This window comes from Hippichthys cyanospilos, chromosome 8 (genome assembly GCF_059441005.1).
Source record: "Hippichthys cyanospilos isolate Australia breed blue-spotted pipefish chromosome 8, RoL_Hcya_1.0, whole genome shotgun sequence".
In the NCBI taxonomy this organism is placed as follows: Eukaryota; Metazoa; Chordata; class Actinopteri; order Syngnathiformes; family Syngnathidae; genus Hippichthys; species Hippichthys cyanospilos.
Window position 1 is genome coordinate 13,853,526 of NC_142376.1, and position 18,983 is coordinate 13,872,508.

The 18,983-nt window shown below is 38.6% G+C and overlaps 1 protein-coding gene across 5 annotated transcripts in view; it reads left to right on the forward strand.

Moving 5' to 3' along the window:
* sipa1l2a (signal-induced proliferation-associated 1like 2, genome duplicate a) overlaps positions 1-18,983 on the forward strand; it is a 93,684-nt gene that overhangs the window by 47,267 nt on the left and 27,434 nt on the right. For all 5 annotated transcript variants that reach the window (XM_088421111.1, XM_088421113.1, XM_088421112.1 and 2 more), the window contains exons 4-9: positions 574-762; positions 4,641-4,815; positions 6,174-6,277; positions 7,032-7,189; positions 7,726-8,302; positions 13,542-13,816. In XM_088421111.1, the coding sequence (XP_088277237.1) occupies positions 574-762; positions 4,641-4,815; positions 6,174-6,277; positions 7,032-7,189; positions 7,726-8,302; positions 13,542-13,816 (1,478 nt within the window). The remainder of the gene's footprint in view (positions 1-573; positions 763-4,640; positions 4,816-6,173; positions 6,278-7,031; positions 7,190-7,725; positions 8,303-13,541; positions 13,817-18,983) is intronic.

Genomic DNA, 18,983 nt, shown 5'->3' on the forward strand with positions numbered 1-18,983 from the left:
CCTCTAAAAATAGTGCTTCTCAGATGCGATTGAAGCTGTCACAACAGTATTACTTTAGGACTGTGCAATATTGCCGTTGTACTTGATGTACTTCCTTTGAAATGTATACTTTTTTTTTAACCCAAGAACGCCCTAACAGCTCAAAACATTTATATATGATCAAAAAAAAGACTTAAAACAGAATGTTGTGTCTGATTTAATAAAGTTTATAATACATATAAAACCTAACAAAATAAAGGTATACAATGTCTCATTTAAAAAAAAGCCACAACACAATTTAGCAATACTTTGCTTTATGTTCCAATTATTTTAATCTAAAATTGTGTTCCAATCGCAGCATTAAAAAGCATCAAATTAGACTTGTTGAAACCTGTCGAGGCTCTGCTAAAATCTCACCCAGAGGTAGCTCCTGCTAGTGCAGATCATCACTTGACTGCATCAGAATTAGAGCAGTTTCTAATATCTATCCCCTCTTTTAGGTTAGGTGTCCCCAAAGTTGTGTCCAGTTTGTACGGTAGATATTCTATAAAACCGAGCGTCATTGTTGAGTTTTTGCCATCTGATTTTCGACAGCTCACTACCCTCCGAGGAGCCATCCTGGAAGATGCCATCCCATCCACAGCACGACATGGGACGGCCCGTGGGTTGCCGCTGAAGGAAGTACTTGAATATGTCATTCCAGAGCTCAATATCCAATGCTTAAGGCTTGCAATCAACTCCCCAAAAGTACCAGAACAACTGCTTAAGTTGGATGAACAAGGGGTAAGTGCAGACTTTTCATTTGATTAAGCAGTTAGATGTTAAGTGCCGTTCAAAAGAACATGCTTGTATGAAAAATGCATCCTCCCAAACATTGGAACATTGACATTTTGGGGAATGTTTTGGGAGCACCTATTCATTATTAACAACATTTTGTAGGCATGGAATGTCATCATAGAAGGTTAAAACCATAAGACAGGAGCTGAGGAAATAACAATGCAGAAAGATGTGAAACTAAATAGGGTCAGAAAGATGCAAGCTTTACACATGATGTGAAATATGTCTCATACGGGAGCATAATGAGGATATATTCTATCAAATCATGTAATAATATATAAGCATCCTACAATCCCAAGCCTCTGGAGCAATCAACCAAATTGAGCTATAGCAATATATTTCATACAGCCTGTAAATGTTATTAGTCTGATTTTGTCATTAAAGGTCCCGTATAGCAAACATATTTGTTTTGTAAATTTGACACACCACAGAGATGGGTGTTGTTAAAGACCACAGCCAAATCAACATAATAGTACTGCTGCACATAAAATGATTGCTTAAAATGGTGAAAAATCAAGTTGTTGTTTCCACCACTCAAATGCTGTTGAAGGAAGAACAAAGGGAACCTTTGGAACAGAAGAAAGCAAATATCATACTTAAAATCATTGTTGGGCGAGTTACTTCAAAACTGGATTGCATTATTTATTACCGCCATTTCAAAGCATTTACAGTAGTTATGTACATTAGAATATTACTTTATTTGAAAAGTAAGGCATGACAGTACATCACTGTTGGATTACTTTTATATTACTCTCACCAACATAACTAGAAAGATGGAGTTGCCATTCTAAGTGTCGCTCATTTCGCTCATTACACATCCACTGGATGGAGTGAGAGAATTATCATTTTGCCAGCTTTGTTTTATCCCCACTTTCAATCTGCGTGTGTTTTCTTTTTGATAACTTCATGTTCCTATGGCTCCGCTCCAAATGGTTTGTCAAATTATTGGTGCTATTTCGCAAAGTGGACAGCTCTTCAGGTGTCGCGCACAAAGTGCACCTAACTATCATTTTCTTCTTGTTTTTATCTCTGATGAACTTAAAGTAGTGTTTTGGCGAATTTGGGGAAAAAACACCACTTTCAGGTTGAAAATGCATTGTAATGCATTGCCCCTCTGGCTACAGCAAAAAGTAATGCATTACAGTAACTATGCATTCCTCCCAACATTGCTTATAAAATAGTCAATAGAAATCCTAAACATGCAGTCCCTGTAATTGTAATTTTACTCTCGTGACTTGATTTAAAGTTCAAATTTCTAAGTTACACATTTAATCAGTTCTGTGATTGTAATGGGGTATTCTGCTTGAATGGTGCAGGATGTCACCTGATATTATCAAGATGTGAGTGGTCTTTTAGTGATAAGAGCACTAGCAGGTATTGGATTTATTGGAAAGGAAGAAGTGTGCCGGGGATTAAGCAGCACTGTATGCCTATTAAAGATATAGCCACTTATCAGTATGATTACATTTCTTAACACTAAAAGCTTTCCTTCTAAATGTCGGGGTACAGCCTTTTCAAATGTGAATAAGAATTTCTCTCGGGTATATCAAGACTTTTTTTCCCCTTTTTTACATGGGCACAGTCAACTGACATCTCTCAAACAAATTGAATGTAATTAATATAATAATACTTTTGTTCATAATCACTTTCTAACTTTGTTAAAAGAAGTTGAATTGTAATCGTGAACACTTTTACAGTTGGCGTCTTTATTTGTGTACACTCACGGTTTGATCTGTAAACTTGCCGTTGCTATGTAAATCTTTAATAAGGCAAGTCAACCGGTTTTCAGCACCTTAACAGCGTGACAGAAAAGACTCAAACTTAGACTGCCTGCTCCTCTCTCTTTTTTTTCATGCATGCACAGTAGGTAGTGTGGAACAGGTTTTTGCATGTTTGTGTGTCTATCAGATTATATTGCGTGGCTAGTGAGAAAAGGCCTTTACAGTATCTACTTGATCTAAGTGAAAATCCCTCAAAAGCAGCAGGTTTGGTTGCCAAAATGAAAAATGACATAAGCAAATGTAAATGTGTTTTACATGTGTGCAGATAGACTGGTAAAAAACTTTAGCCTGTTATACATTTTGGGGATATGATTTTAGGTCATATCTCATAAATTATCTTCTTAAGTCATCTTTTCATGTGTAAAATAAGATGTCTGTTGACTCCATCTGGAAAATGACCAACACCCTTTACTTTACCATGCTTGATACTTTATCTCAAACGTTGTACATTTAAGTTTAGCAAGGACAGATGGGAACAAGATCGGAGATAACTTTTTGGTGTTTCCTGGTAATACATATTGTGCTGCCAGTGTCTTCAATTCGTGTCCCAGCTGAACTTTTATTATGAGAACAAATGTCATGTAGGATTTTGATCATTTCCAATGATTATTTGGTAATTGAGAATAAAGCCAAATACAGTAATTCAATATGTATTTCAGTATGTAATTCACATTTTAATTACTAGATTGCTTTGCAGGTTTTACCATACAGAATGCCTATGGAGGCTGATATTGCAGAGCCTCCTCTCACTTAAGAAATCGATCACCTTTCATCATTCAAACATGAGGATTATTCAAATTAATTATCCACCATGTTTTCTGCACAGGTTCCCTAAGTAGTGTCAGGTGGTTTCAGTGTGTCTGTGAATAATCATTTGTTTTGTTCTGTTTGTGGGTTAATACTGTTGAAGGAGACAAACCTGAGAGATTGTTTAAGTTGAAACTACTTCATGAAAACTCTATTGAAAACAGTATATTGTGGTCAGTATCGCAGGAGCCTAATGCTCTTGTTTTGTGTTTGCAATTTTCAAGCATTGACCAATTCCCGCCGCATCACTATAATTGTCCTTGCCATCGGCCACTGTCTTAACAAAAGTAAAAGGTGATGTGATCCCAATAAATGTTTTTCTTTTTCAAAGGAACGAACCTCATCTTGCCATTGCCACTGCTTGACATAGTATAATAGCCTTCTGTCAGTGCTGCCACTTTAGCGTGCAGCTGATTGCCTGATAGAAAAAGTCACCATGACAACAGTGTCAGCGGTAAACCAAGAGCTGATGACCTGTAAGAGAAGAAAAAGCAATTCCTTGCCATTCCGTTACTTTTCACATCCCCAGAAAGCTTTTTTTTCTATATAGACTTATTGACCCTGGGTCAAGTTCAAGAAGGTGCCCTACAATAAGGGCAACAGGTGCCAAATACAGAAGCAGGCGGTCATTTATTATATCCCCTTTGACTCTTTGTTTTGCTCAGGTTCAAGAAGCAGTGAGCCATTAAAGATTGATGGTGGTGGAGAAGGCTCCACATGTCATTTTGACCTGGCCAACAATAATACCCGCAGGAAAAAAAATATACAAAACAAACTGTAGTATTGAAGTTGGACTCTGCCAGCAAAGCCATTTAGGAATGTATCTTTATCAAACAAGGCCATGGGAATATTACTCATAATGAATGTTTTCACAAGCGATGAACGGCGTAACTTGAAAGCCATGATACGGTATAGCATGCGTCCCATAGTTAAAGCCACAAATTCTCTTTTTAACAGTTTTACCAGTTTTACCTATGTAGTACTGGGTTATAATTTAGGCTGTGCATTTATGCGGCCCATGTGATGTCATAGCTTTACTTTACAAAGGAGGAGTTCAGCTCTTTCCTATTAGAGGTTATGAAAGCCATCCCATTAGCTGTGACTTGACGAGTGGGAACTCTTGGCTCTTTGAGTGCATCATGCAGTGTCCACAAGTGTTTTGTATGCTACACAGCTGCAACAGGAAATTGTTTTTACTCTCTGAGTGTGGGCTTGTGTGTATGTCTCTCTTTCCAGCTAAGTTTCCAGCATAAGGTGGGTGTACTTTATTGTAAGGCGGGCCAAAGCACAGAAGAAGAGATGTACAACAACGAGAGTGCTGGACCGGCACTGGAGGAGTTCTTGGATCTTTTGGGCCAGAGAGTACGACTCAAAGGCTTCACTAAGTACAGAGCGCAGCTCGATAACAAAAGTAAGATAAATTACATATGCTGGCTAGTGCAAACTAACATCACATACTTTTACATTAGGATAGTGTAAACCAGCAGTACTTTTATGTGTAGTTAGTGTAAACTAACAGTACATACTATTACACTTGGAATACAAAACACTTGATACAGCGATCAACTACCTTATTTTCCGGACTATAAGCCGCACCGGCATATAAACCGCAGCAGCAAAATATAAGTAAAAATTAATTTTTGTCATGGATAAGCCGCACTGGACTATAAGACGCAAATAATAAAATATATAAAGATATTTCCGCAAAAAGATGGTACATTGAAGTTTAGATTTTTTTTTTGTTATTTAATTTTTGGGTAATTGTCTACCAACAGCAATATCCTCTCTTTAACTAGACTGAACATGCCTGCATGTTTAGTCCCAACATATTTATAGAAAATGGATGGATGGATGGATATCTTCAACACTAACAGAATACTGTTAGTTAAATAGCAGTTCAAAATCAATACTTCAATACCATCTTTTTTTTTTAATCTCCCTTTGTTGGGTGGATTAGTTTAGTGGACATAAAAACACATTGCACATAATTCTTAGTTACAGTACAATCATAAATACATAAATAAAATATATACTGTGTACTGTATCTGAAATTTACACATCACAAATTTACCCCAAATTTTATACATTCCTATTCAATTTAGACATTCTTTTTAATAATATATTTTTTAAACTCTTTTTGAGCACAGCCATTGATTCACATCTTTTCAGTTCTATTTCACGGTTGCTCCATAAATTGAAACCTTGAACAGATACACATATTTGCTTGCTGGTGGCTACCAAAAAAAAATAAAACAACTAACCCTAACCCTAAATAATCGAAATATAATCCAATATAAATATAGAATAAACAAATATTAGTAAAATACAAAATTAATAAATATAAATAAAAATAAATATAAAATATAATATAAATAAAAAACAACAGCTAAGCCGCACTGGACTATAAACTGCAGGGCTCAAATCATGAGGAAAAAGTCACGGATTATTGTCCAAAAAATATGGTACCTGGTCAATAAGAATCATCTTGGCTGTATAATTTCCATCCATCCATCCATCCATCCATTTTCTTAACCGCTTGTCCTCACACGGATCACGGGCTTGCTGGTGCCGATCCCAACTGCCTTTAGACAGCAGGTGGGGTACTCCCTGAACTGAATGCCAGCTAATCGCAGGGCACACAAAATCGTATTGTTCATAATTGGTGTCATGATGAAGCTGAAGCAAAATGGAGTGAGCTATTATACAATATTCTGAGCATAATTCAACGTTTCTTAAAATCTAAGGCTGAGTTGGCTTTTTCACCCCCAGCTGATTCCACTGGCACACATTCCCTCTACACCACCTACAAGGACTACGAGCTGATGTTTCATGTATCTACCATGCTCCCCTACACACCCAACAACAGGCAACAGGTCAGTGGAGAATCATCAATTTATTAGTGTTGAGTTTCATATTTGAATAGCTCCTGACTCCTGCCACTTCCCCCACTAGCTCATTTTGCCACAGTAATAACCCATCAGTGGAAACTCTGAGCATTACCATGGCAACGGGACCTCATAGTAGGATTTTAATCAATGCATCCCCAGGGGCAAGACCTGCCTATCTACACTAACAAGTGAAATTAAATGATTGTAGCCGTTGCTTGACAACCACCTGTGCCATACAGTAAATCTGCAGTCATAAAGGTCCACCAGTCGAGTTTTTACACACCTTTTTATTTTGACCGTAATAAACACAAGAAGGCCCTCAGAAACTTATGAGTTTCCTCTCTTATTTAAAGGACAAAAAGTTGGGTCACATACTGTATTTTCAACCTCCTTGATAGTGTTTTAGTAGCACAAAATAGATTTGACCATCATCCTCTCACATTCACCTCACTAACCCCTTTTTTCCCCTTGAGCTCATTTCACTTAATCCTGAAAACACAGTCGGTACACAGCTGAACAGAAAAGGCTGTCTAAATTAGGTTTGGGGATCAGTGTTCTCTACTCTAAAGTCTTAGATTTACAGAGCCAAACCTTTACTTTTGTGACTAGACCTCACATTCCAAGTTCACAAACCTGATGTCATATAAGGTTCATTAAATAAAAACAACAGCCTACCATATTAGTAAGTGCCATTTTTTTTCACTTTGTTTGACACTGATATGACTATCTTGTCTTTTAGTTACTGCGCAAAAGGCACATTGGCAATGACATCGTCACCATAGTGTTCCAGGAGCCCGGGGCCCTTCCTTTTACTCCAAAGAGCATCCGTTCTCATTTCCAGCATGTGTTTGTCATCGTCAAAGTCCACAATCCATGCACTGATAATGTCTGCTACAGGTAAATAAAACAAGCTTGCCTGCAGGCCTCCTTGAAAGCTATCTTTTAAACGCACAGTGTGTGTGTGGCAGTGTGTCAAATGAACAAATACTGCACCCATTGTACTTTGCAAAGAGGCAATTAAATTTCCTCAAGACAAAGTAGAGTAGGTGTGTTTATCCTTTGATTTGCTTTGTATAAATGTCTCCATGCCTCCTTGATTAACGGATATTAATTTGCAAGAATATTAATGTTCTACTGAGTGCTCTTTATTTTCCCCCATGGCTTTATAATAGCTACATGACAGTTGAAGAATACGAAGTGAGTGTTTTGATCTGCTCAGTAATGATACGGTTATTATCATGATGCCTGGAAATGATGATTTACAAATCTTTTCCCAAGTGTTTTTGGAGTTGACATAAAACCGGAGCATTTGCTAACAGAACTAAATTAAAATGAGCTGTTCTTTGTCCCCTTTTGGAATAATTTCAACATTCCTAATGACTGAATTTTATACAAGCAATCCAGTTAAAGTATTAATTTATCTGATTTTGCAGTGTTGCCGTGTCCAGGTCAAAAGATGTGCCTCCATTCGGCCCTCCTATTCCAAAGTCTGTGACCTTCCCAAAGTCTGCAGTTTTTAGGGACTTCCTGCTCGCCAAAGTCATAAATGGAGAAAACGCAGCACATAAATCCGAGAAGTTCCGAGCCATGGCCACTCGTACACGGCAGGAGTACCTAAAGGATCTGGCGGAAAACTTTGTTAGCACTGCTACGATTGACTCCGCTGTCAAATTCAGCTTCATTAACCTCGGAGCAAAGAAGAAGGAGAAAGTGAAACCCAGGAAGGATGCGCATCTATTCAGTGTAGGAGCCATCACTTGGAGCGTTCGGGCTCGGGACTTTGGCCATTCGGTGGATGTGGACTGCTTGCTCGGCATATCCAACGAGTTCATAGTGCTCATTGAGGAGGAATCAAAAAATGTCGTTTTTAACTGCTCTTGTCGCGATGTCATTGGATGGACCTCAGGGATTATGAGTATAAAGATCTTCTATGAGCGCGGGGAGTGTGTAATGTTGTCTGCCCATGACAACTGCGGAGAGGACATCCGGGAGATGGTGCAAAGATTAGAGGTGAGTGCTTCAAAGTCCCAACTTTTTTTCATTTTAAAATCCTGGTATTATTCCTGCCACACTGCACACAAGCATTGATATGTTGTTTCCGTGTGAAACGTAATGGCTATCCACCGCGTTTGCTGTGGAGTTATAGATTGATTTGGATGACATTACATTTTTGTGTAATATTTGAGATGACCAAAAATGATAACACTCAATTCTATTTCAGTTATGATATTGTCAATATCTGCCAAAACATGGTTAACTATTTCATTTGAGATGACTTTGCTATTGAAATCTGTTTTTTTTGTTGAAAAATGTCACACAGTATCACAAACAATTGTGGGGTGCCTGCTACAACCTTAACTTGAAATTTTAAACTGATTTGGCTGTGGACAAAGTGCTGTTAATGTGGTGAAATTGGTCCTGCAATAACAAATAGCAGTGGCGGGCGGTCCGCACATATCACACTTGGCGGTGGTGTGCTACTTAGTTCGACTCGAATAACTACCCCTCATGACACCACGGAGAAATAATATACAGAAGCACATGTACACATGACTAATTACATCACCTTAATTGTGTACAGTACAACACAGGCTATTTTCCGGAGCATTTAAACCTTCATCAGCAATGAAAACTAACCACTACACATGATATGTGACACCTATTAATTTAATATGAATTATAATTTATTATTAATTGATTAATGTATATATATATATATATATATATATATATATATATATATATATATATATATATATATATATATATATATATATATATATATATATATATATATATAGAAAATAAATTTTATTTATTTTCAGAAAATAAACATACACTGTTTACAAAAGGTTAGAGATATTGTGAGGTACTCCTTGGTTGCCATTGATACGGTATATGGCTCACCACGAAATGGTCTTACTGTGTACAGTGTGGCTACATCTATTCCCATATCAATATTCCTAACTTATTGTGAGCCCAATATAAATTAAAAATAGAAAATAAAATCAAGCATAATACAGGGATGCCAGAGTTGGAGTAATGTGGTCCCATTGAAGAGCACCAGTTAGGAGGTGAGCAGCAGCATTTCGGACCAACTGGAGTTGTTTGAGGGAGGACTGGCTGATTCCACAATAAAGCGCATTTCAGTAATAGAATAAATTTCTAGTTTTTAAAGAAGAAATTTAGTAAAAAAAAAAAAAAAAAAAAAAGCTGTGGAACATTAAAATGTCTGCTGTAATGTTACTGCAAGATCAGCTAACTATATTTATGATATGATTGTAAATACCGTACATTCAATTTTTATTTTAGATGTACTAAAATGGATCAGAGATTATCACGCAACTGTTGTTTTGGTGTCTGTTTCCAATTTGGCAATAGTCATTCGGCTTAGTAGCATTGACTAGCTGACGTAGCGGAAATACAGCCTTTGTTGGCATGAACTAACTGATGTCACTGCTGCTCTATGCAGTCATTTTTTCGGAGCACTAGTCCTCATTAGAATCATGAGAGAGCTGGAGCTTGTCCCAGCTGGTTTTGGACAAGTGGCCCAATACACCCTGGACCAGTGGCCATCCAATCACACGGCATGTTGGCAATCATTTACATACAAAACAATGGACAGTTCATCTTTAATTAACTTAGTTATACATGATTTTGGAATGAATGAATGTGGGAGGAAGCCAGAGTATCTGGAGCTAGCACAGAATGAACAGAAAACTTCCACACAGGAAGGACAGAGCTGAGATATGAACCCCTAACCTCAGAACTGTGAGTTCAGATGTGTTAACCACACATCTACGTAGCCACTGCTATTAGAACGTGTTTGGTCTTCTGTGCTCTAGCTATCACACCTGAATTAAGTGTGATATGAACGCCATAGTTCAGTTTGATGAACTATGTCCCTTGTTATTGTTACCTCTCACAACACTGATAGGGCAAATCACACATTAACTACCGTAGGAGAATGGCAACTTCAAACTAAGCACAATTTTTTCATTCCTTCAGCAAAAATAACTCAGCCATAATTTCCCACAGCCCTTTATTTCTAGGTCCCATATGTTTCTACTGTGAGTTGAACACACTTTTACTATTTGTATTGGTACAAACACTGGAATATTAACTCTCCACCTCTGTTTTTTTTTTAAATGTGTTTTGCCCCAAAATGAACTCACTTACCAAAGAGGGTTTTAACCCTCACAGTTATTTTTGGCTCCAAGTCAACACTCACATTCAGGGTAGGTGTCAATAATTTGGGTCATATGTTTAAATGTGTTGCTCTTGCTTCTGGAAAACCATTTGTCGGGGGAATTTTTTTATTTATTGGAATTGATATTAAGTGTGATGAGATTTCGGGCTTTTTATCTAAGTAATGATGTTCTGATGGCTGCAGCTTAAATAGGACACAACCCAGTTTCAGGGGAGGAAATAGAGTCACCGTTATTGGGTTTGAAATACTGTAGGACTGGGCAGTATGGTATCAAATTTAAAATGAGTGAATGTTTGCAAGAAACAAAGTTAATTTTATATGAAAATATTGTGGACTGAGTTTGACTGCAAAAACAACAAAAACATGTAAAAATGCATACATGAATAAAACAATGACAAATATATTTCCTTTCTTTTCAATTGACTCTAGATACAAAATAACAATAATAATAATAATCTGTACCCTAATATTAGAATGTTAGCATAGTTCCCCAGAGCTTATAAATGAGAATGGAAAAGTAAAATGGAAAAATATGCAGCTCAAGGACAAAGAGTTTGCATAATGTAAAGGCCCCAAAAGATTCCAAAATTCCACATAGTCACCTTAGTTAGCACACTCCTTACATGAAAGAATAGAGAAGGCCATATTAGCATTTGTGATTAGCCAAAGGACATCTCCTCCTCATTGGCCATGCTAATCTCTCTCACATTTGCAGTGCTATTGCCCATGGGATTTATGACAGATTTTTTTTCTTTTAACAAAGATGATTAAGTACTAGCATGTGTGTTGCTATCTGTGCTTGCTTTAAATATATAAAATGTGCTTCAGTAAGGTGACCCCTCTTGCCCAGTTTCATCCAAAAGGGGTCTGTCTTTTTGTCCTGGGACTTGATCCAAATCGGTTTTCATTGGAAACGTTTCCAGACGACAGAGCCAGTGATGTATTGTGAAGCAAGTAGATTGGCCACCATAACACAGTGTTGCCTGTGTGAGAACACCCACTCAAAGCTTTGTGATAACATCCTGCTCTCCAGGGTGTCAGTGAGTTCGAGGGCCCCATGTTTGGATTTTATTGAACAAGTCATCATTCTATGTGTGGTCCCCTTTTCCTTTTGACTTTCCAGTGCGAGCAAAAAAAAATAAAAAAATAATATATATATATATATATATATATATATATATATATATATATATATATATATATATATATATATATATATATATATATACATACACACACACACACATACAATGTGTGACAATACAGACAATATTAAACAACATTTCACAATGAAATATGTTTAGTTATCCTCCTATGAAGTACCGTTAACGATTGTTCTAATATTTTCGCACATCATTGCAATATTCTTAGCTAATCTGAAGTCTAAAAGTGACGTTAACTGATCTTAACAGTGAAAGGCAGACAAAAAAAAAACATGTCCTCCATTTGAACTTGAAGACATTTGACTGTGACTGACAAAGTGATAAACCTGAGGATTACTGGTTCAGAAATTATTTAGTTCACATAACACATTTAACTTGTATTTTGGTTTGCTTTTTTTAAATTGCGTTTCCTTTTCAGTAGTTCGGAAACAACATCAACAAAGATGTGGTATAAATAATTTATTGTTCTTTGGCCATCATCATCATCATACAGTATATGTCTTTGCCATGACTGCTGGTACACATCTTTTGTGACGGGTTAGGGTTAGCTAACCCTAACCCTAACCCTAATGACAAAAACATAAGCAAACCGTACTGGTACTTTGCTGAGATAATCTACTAGCTGCTCAATGAGCTGATTAAATTTGTTGAGGTCTTGCAAAATATTCAGATCAGTTGATATCTTACCACACAACTAAATTATTAAATGCAAAGGCTTGCTTACCATTGTGTCCATTGCATGGGGACGTTAATTTTTTAAATGACTAAAGAAAGAAGTTCCTAATAAAAGTTTTCCTAATAAAAGTCTAGGGATAGTTTTAAAAACTATCCCTAGGTCAAATGAATTTCTGACAAGGGGCCTTAAAGTGACAATATGAAAGATTTAGACTGTTTTTCATTAAAAATGAATACATTAAATTGTTATAACACATACTTTAAGATTTGTGTCCCCTGACAAACCTTCAAATCCTTCCTCCACAGTTTTCTTGTGTCCCTCAGAGCATTTCAAAATGTCATATTTTCAACCCTTAATGTGTTTTTCAGAATGACATCTTTGTTTGCAAATTGTTTTCTTCTCGGTCTTCTTTCATGTTTTTGTTTCATGAAGCCTTCACTCAAATAGATTTGAGCACTACTACTCTGTCATGATTATTTTCCAATGGGGAAACAAACTGATTAACAAACTGGTGAAGTCATGACACAAACTAATTCAGTGTCTCACTTAGAGGACACTGCTAATCTGTAGTGGTCCACTATGATTGTTTGGCCTCTACTCACCCAGCAGGGTAGGATTTCTGCTAGTGTGAGAATCTGGTGAAGTGTTGACAGGCCAAAGTCTGAGTTAATGTGTCCCTGAAGCCAGCTGCCACTCTGAGGTATATAGAGGCAGTCAACCACAACTAAACCGGGACTAATCTGGCGAGTGATTAAAGCTCATTGAGTGCAGTGTGATTTCTTCTCCAGCGCTTCTACGGAAAACACTTTTGGGAAAGAATCCAGAACTCAGTGCGCTCGCACTGGAGTGAAACCCACAAATATCTTGGTCAAATTATGTTGTCAAGCTAAAAATAGATTGCTCTGTTTTATCCATGGCCTCTTTTTTGTGCATTTACTTCTCTAATGATGCCAAACAGGAATGGGTTGACTGCGCATTGTTTTAATCACTTGTGTTAACAACTGGAATTTATTTGTGTGATTAATTTGATAGCATACAATTGTGACATGAATCCAAATCAATGTAACATTATACACCACTTTCTGTAAATGGAGTCACTGCAATCAGATAATTGCTCTCATATTCACATTCAGAAAACGTTTCTTATCCCTGTGCTCATATTTCACATAATTATCAGACTGATTTGTATTCCTGTTTAAGATCACAACCAGAGGCTGCGAAACAATGGAGATGACTTTACGACGCAACGGCCTGGGCCAGCTGGGTTTCCACGTGAACTTTGAGGGAATCGTGGCTGATGTGGAGCCCTTTGGCTTTGCTTGGAAAGCAGGATTGAGACAGGGTAGCCGGCTGGTGGAGATCTGCAAGGTAGCTGTCGCTACACTCACCCACGAGCAGATGATCGATCTACTGCGAACCTCCGTGGCTGTCAAGGTGGTTATCATCCAACCGTATGAGGATGGGACCCCTCGAAGGTAACTTTATCTTGCATTCTGTAACTAATTGCTGTTTTTTAACTGCTGTGCAGTTACAACATTCTCACGTTTGTGTATTTGACGTTCTCTCTTATATTTACTTGTTGTTTGCGTGATGTTGACAGGTGTTTTTCCATTGAGTCTCTATGTTGACATACTGTCCCTTTACTAGAGTCACAATCAGTATTTTATGCTAAGAATAATGGAAAGAAAATTAAGATTAATAACTCAAGTCTTCCCGCGGTGGTTCATTTTTGCAGATTGCTTTTATTTCTGTCCTTCCCATTTCTCCTCTTCAGCAATTAGAGTGGGAGGGGCTGGCTTTTGGGGAACATTCACCCATGCTGAGACACCCATTTCCCCTGAAATAAAAAGAGAGGAACATATTTCAATCGTGATGAGAAAAAATGGACTGTGTGAAAATTCCTTTTCTATGTGAGGCAGTGCCATGAGATCACCACTATGCCAGATTTTCTCTAGCTATTTCAGATCAAGACCAAATAGAGTTCAGTAGTGACCCTGACTTCGTAAAAGGCTTCACTCCCCAATTTGGCATCCAGATCATCACCTTTGTTTTGTAAATGATTCAGGATACCACATACTCTTATTCTTCAGTAATCTTCGCTTTCACTTAAGCGCAACAAAGCAAATAGGATTTTTTGTGGCTTGTTGCGGAATAGAAAAAAGAAATAGTGTTCAGGTATGGGTCATATTTTTGAACCGCTGGAATCATGAATACACCAATATTATAATAAAATATAAGGAGGCTTGAGGGAAAACAATACATTTATATTTGTGTTAGCTTGATAACCGATTTCGACTTTAATTTTCTCTTCTGGCAACAGAGGGGTAGCATATTTGTTCCTCCAGATGGTAGCCTAATATTCTCCCTCTATGAATCCAACAGAGCAGCCTCTCTGTCTGAACTGCTGTCTAATCCTCTTACCAACATCAGTGATCATAAACGATGATACAGTCGTAATTGCGGTTCAGGGAACCAGAAAGTGTACAAAAGAATCATCCAAAAAATCCCATCCAGCCTCTGAAAACTGTGGTTATAACGTAGGCTACAAAAGCTCTTGACTTGATCATTGTGCCAGTCTAAGATGTCCAGCTTGTATGACTGTGGTCAACATGATTTCAGACATGATTTTCTGACTAGGATGGATGGCGCAGGCAGGGCAACAAGGGAAAATGATGCTGTATGTGCCTACCCTGCGACACGATACAATACATATTGAACTTTATTTGAGCCGTCTGTGCCATTTTCAAACATGCAGTTTGCAGATTAGTGGGTATTAACAGAGAAGAACATACTGGTCTGTGCTTTGGAGCTTTATTGGGTTATTTTCCTCAAATAACTAACATACAAATTATTGCTGTCTCATGAGAACCAAAAGCATCCGTCCCAAGGTCTTTTGGATTTTCTCCCAAGGCTCAAACAACCAAGAGACAAGAAGTCAGGTTGAGAATCGTGAGGACTTGCAGCTTCTTCTTCTTTTTTTTGTTTTTAATGCTGCTGTGTTTTTAAATTGCCTAAGTGTTATAGTCAACAATGAGTGATTTACTTTCTCCACAGTGATCTCAAAAGAAAGGAATTCAGTTGAGGCTTGAAGGACCCTTGTGGTATGAATGATCGGGGCAAGTTTAACAATGGACTCGAGTCTCATGCCCTGCTACATTCTTTCCTGCACAAAATATCATTTGGATGGACAATGTTTTCACAGCTTTTTCATTTGGGATTCATCTCATATCCAGGTTGATCTTGTTATGTCATATTTTTGGAGCTGCTTATGTCCTGAAGCCATTATAATTTTGCCTGAAGCCAAAGTAGATATGGCTCTGACATGAATTGTATCTAAGACTGTACACTGGGGGCAGGATGCGGTTTTAGTCCAGTGCAGAAGCAACAGAGGGTTTTCCATCATCGTGCCAAAGAATTTTGAAGCTAGATAAGAATAACACTATGCGAATGCCTTGAAAGTAATGACATTTTAGACAATGTTTTTTATATGATAGACAATGGTTTTTAATAGATAGTTTTTTATAATGTGAACTCAAAAGCATGATGATCAGATATATCCATCCATTTTCTATAGCTGCTATCCTAACTAGGGTCACTGGCTGGTGCCTATCCCAGCCGTCTTCGGGCAGTAGGCGGGGGACACCCTGGACTGGTTGCCAGCCAATCGCAGAGCATACAGAGACAAAATAACCATTCACACTCATAATCAAATCTATGGAGAATTTGATGTGTCCAATACACCTACCATGCATGTTTTAAAAGTTTGGGAGGAGACCAGAGTGCCCGAGAAGAGCCACACGAGTGTGGGGAAAACATGCAAACTCCGCACAGTCAAGTTTTATTTGTCTTGCCCTGAATCACCACAGGACCTAAGGGCCGAGCTGGAATAGAACCCTCGCCTCTGAACGTTGAGACGCTAACCTTTCTGCTTCCTTGCCGCCCTGATTAGATAAAACTTGGCAAAATAAACAAATACTCTGTTTTTGAAGATCGCAATTCATTTTATTCTATTATGCTATAAATTCCTGATCCCTGGATTTAATGTTTATCTCAAATTAAAGGGGCTCAACCTTCTCCAGATCCCTGCTGATAACAAGCATTACTTGTGACGTTTAGATGGCCACTTGTGACCTTTACTTTGAAGTGCCATCAGACTAGTCATTGTGGATTTTCATCTGGACTCAAGTTAAGCCGGATTTATCACTTCGCATAATGACACTGAAAAATAACGCTGCCAAACAAAAACACAACCTGCATCACAAATTGGTCCACTTGATCCCTTCACTTTCTGTACAGGAGCCCTTTTTTCTTTCAGGACACTTGGCAAAGAATCTCAGTCTTGTTTTTTTGCAAACGTATTCACTTTGGAGCACATCTTCTTAATGAACCTCAGGACAATGATGCTCTACAAAGGCCTGGTGGAGGTCGTAACCTTTCTGGCTCTTTGCTGTGACATAGACTGTGGGAATGGATTAGCATGTCTTTCAATCCATGGCCATGTCATTGAAGTGACAGCTCTCTGACTGAGGTCCAAGGTCCTGTTGTCACACTCATTTATTCTATTTTGTTAAGCGCCAATAGCTGATTGACCCCCAACCGGGCAAGTGAGCACTATACTAAAGTTGTTTTGGCGACATCAGTTAAATTGGCTGAAACTGTGTCACATTGGTGACTCGAAAAAGACGACAATATGAGGGCAAGTCGTACTTCATTTTTCTCTATTAGTTATGTAGATCAATGTGGTAAAATGTACGACTATAGTTATTAACTCAAGATGGAGATAAAACGGAAGCAGGCATGTCATTTCACACCAGTTTCTCTCCATTCAGTTGAATGAATGCGTCTACCAGTCTGTTTTTCTAACACCATGCTAAAGCTCAGGTTTAGTGCTGGTTTCCTGCTGTTATGCCATGATTTATACAGAGAAAGACAGAGTTTCCCCTATACATTTCAAAGCAAGAAACCTCGGTTCAGTCTGATGGTTATTTTCAACAGTCAGCCTGGCAGGCACTGAGCTGTAACACTAGATCATACCTTGTCACTTCTTGATCATTCGTGTGTAGAAAGCGCCGCCTGAAACAAAAACGGAGACCTTTCCTGTTGACAAGCTGCTAACCACATTTAGCCTTTGAGGGAGTAATTGTGTGTGGCAACCTGGTATTACCATGTACACACAGTTCATCAAGGTAATGAGTGGGTTAGAAGTCCTGGAGCGAGAAGTGTAACGTTGTTGAGGATTTAATACCTTACCTCATTCTATCCACATCCCCACCCACCATCATCAAAAAAAAAAAAAAAAAAGCAGTAAAACGCCATTAAGTCTGGAGTAGCAATGTTTTTTTTTTTCTATTCATTATATCCAACACTTATCCAAAACTCCAGATATAAACATAGTAAAGACAAGTGGCAGGGTGCACAATAAAAGGTCACTGGGTCATTGCAGCATGAAGTCTGGGCGAGCAATCTGAATCATCAAACTACCAGTCACCTCCTGATATTTTACATTCGTCAGAATGTAAAATACTGCCGTGCCACTCATTATTTACAATTCCATATGTGAACCCTATGATGCATGCTACATGCCACACATGAAGTCTATCAATTATTCAAAGCATAAGATCTGGAGGATGTTATGCATACCACTGGCAGTACTTCACTGTGACGTGATGTTGACATTGGCCATATGGGTTTTAGGCTTGGGTCATGTAGCAGCCACAGCCTCACTCAGATGCCAGTTGTGAAAGGCCAGCCAGCCATGGCCCAGTTTGATGAAAGTGTCTCACTTACATGGATTACTTGTCCCCTTCACAATCAGTCATTGCACCCTCCTCCAGCCTCTCTGTTTGTGCTTGTGACCACAGTAATGTATACATAGATTTCAACCCTCAGTTGATTCTGGAAAATAGACTTTGAAGGGCTGGACGAGTGCAATCATGAGTGTCATGCTTGAGATACTTGTGGAGAGCTTGCACAACATTCAGAACGTTTAACCCTGACTCCGTCACCCTGTAATACCTTTCTCCCAAATATACGCATGGCTCATGCTCCGCCATTAACACATTAAATCCCAGACATATTTTTCCATTTTTTGAATGTCCAGACATTCAACACAAGGTAGTTATTCTCACACACACATGCACACACACACGCACTTGCCACAGACACTCCTCGGGCGTTGAAATACTGCATTATGTACTGCAGGGGTCACATGGGGGAGACATTGAGGAGGTGGCAAACTGCACTACAGACTACATCAACTTCTGCATGGACACTGTTGTTCCTGTAAGAACTGTTCGCTGCTATGCTAACAATAAGCCCTGGATCACGAGCGACATCAAAGGCCTTCTGAACCTGAAGAAGAGGGCCTTTAAAGACGGTGATCAGCAGGAGCTAAAGCGGGTGCAGAGGGAGCTCAGAGTCCAGCTCCGGGAGGCGAAGGAGCAGTACAGGAGGAAATTGGAGCGGAAGCTGCAGAACAACAGCATAAAGGAGGTGTGGGATGGAATGAAGACTATCACCGGCTGCAGCACAAAGCGGGGTGCTGCCATGGAAGGAGATAGGGGGAGAGTCAACCAGCTGAATAACTTTTTCAACAGGTTTGACCACCCCCACTCGTTCCCACCCCGGAGTACTGCAGCTTCC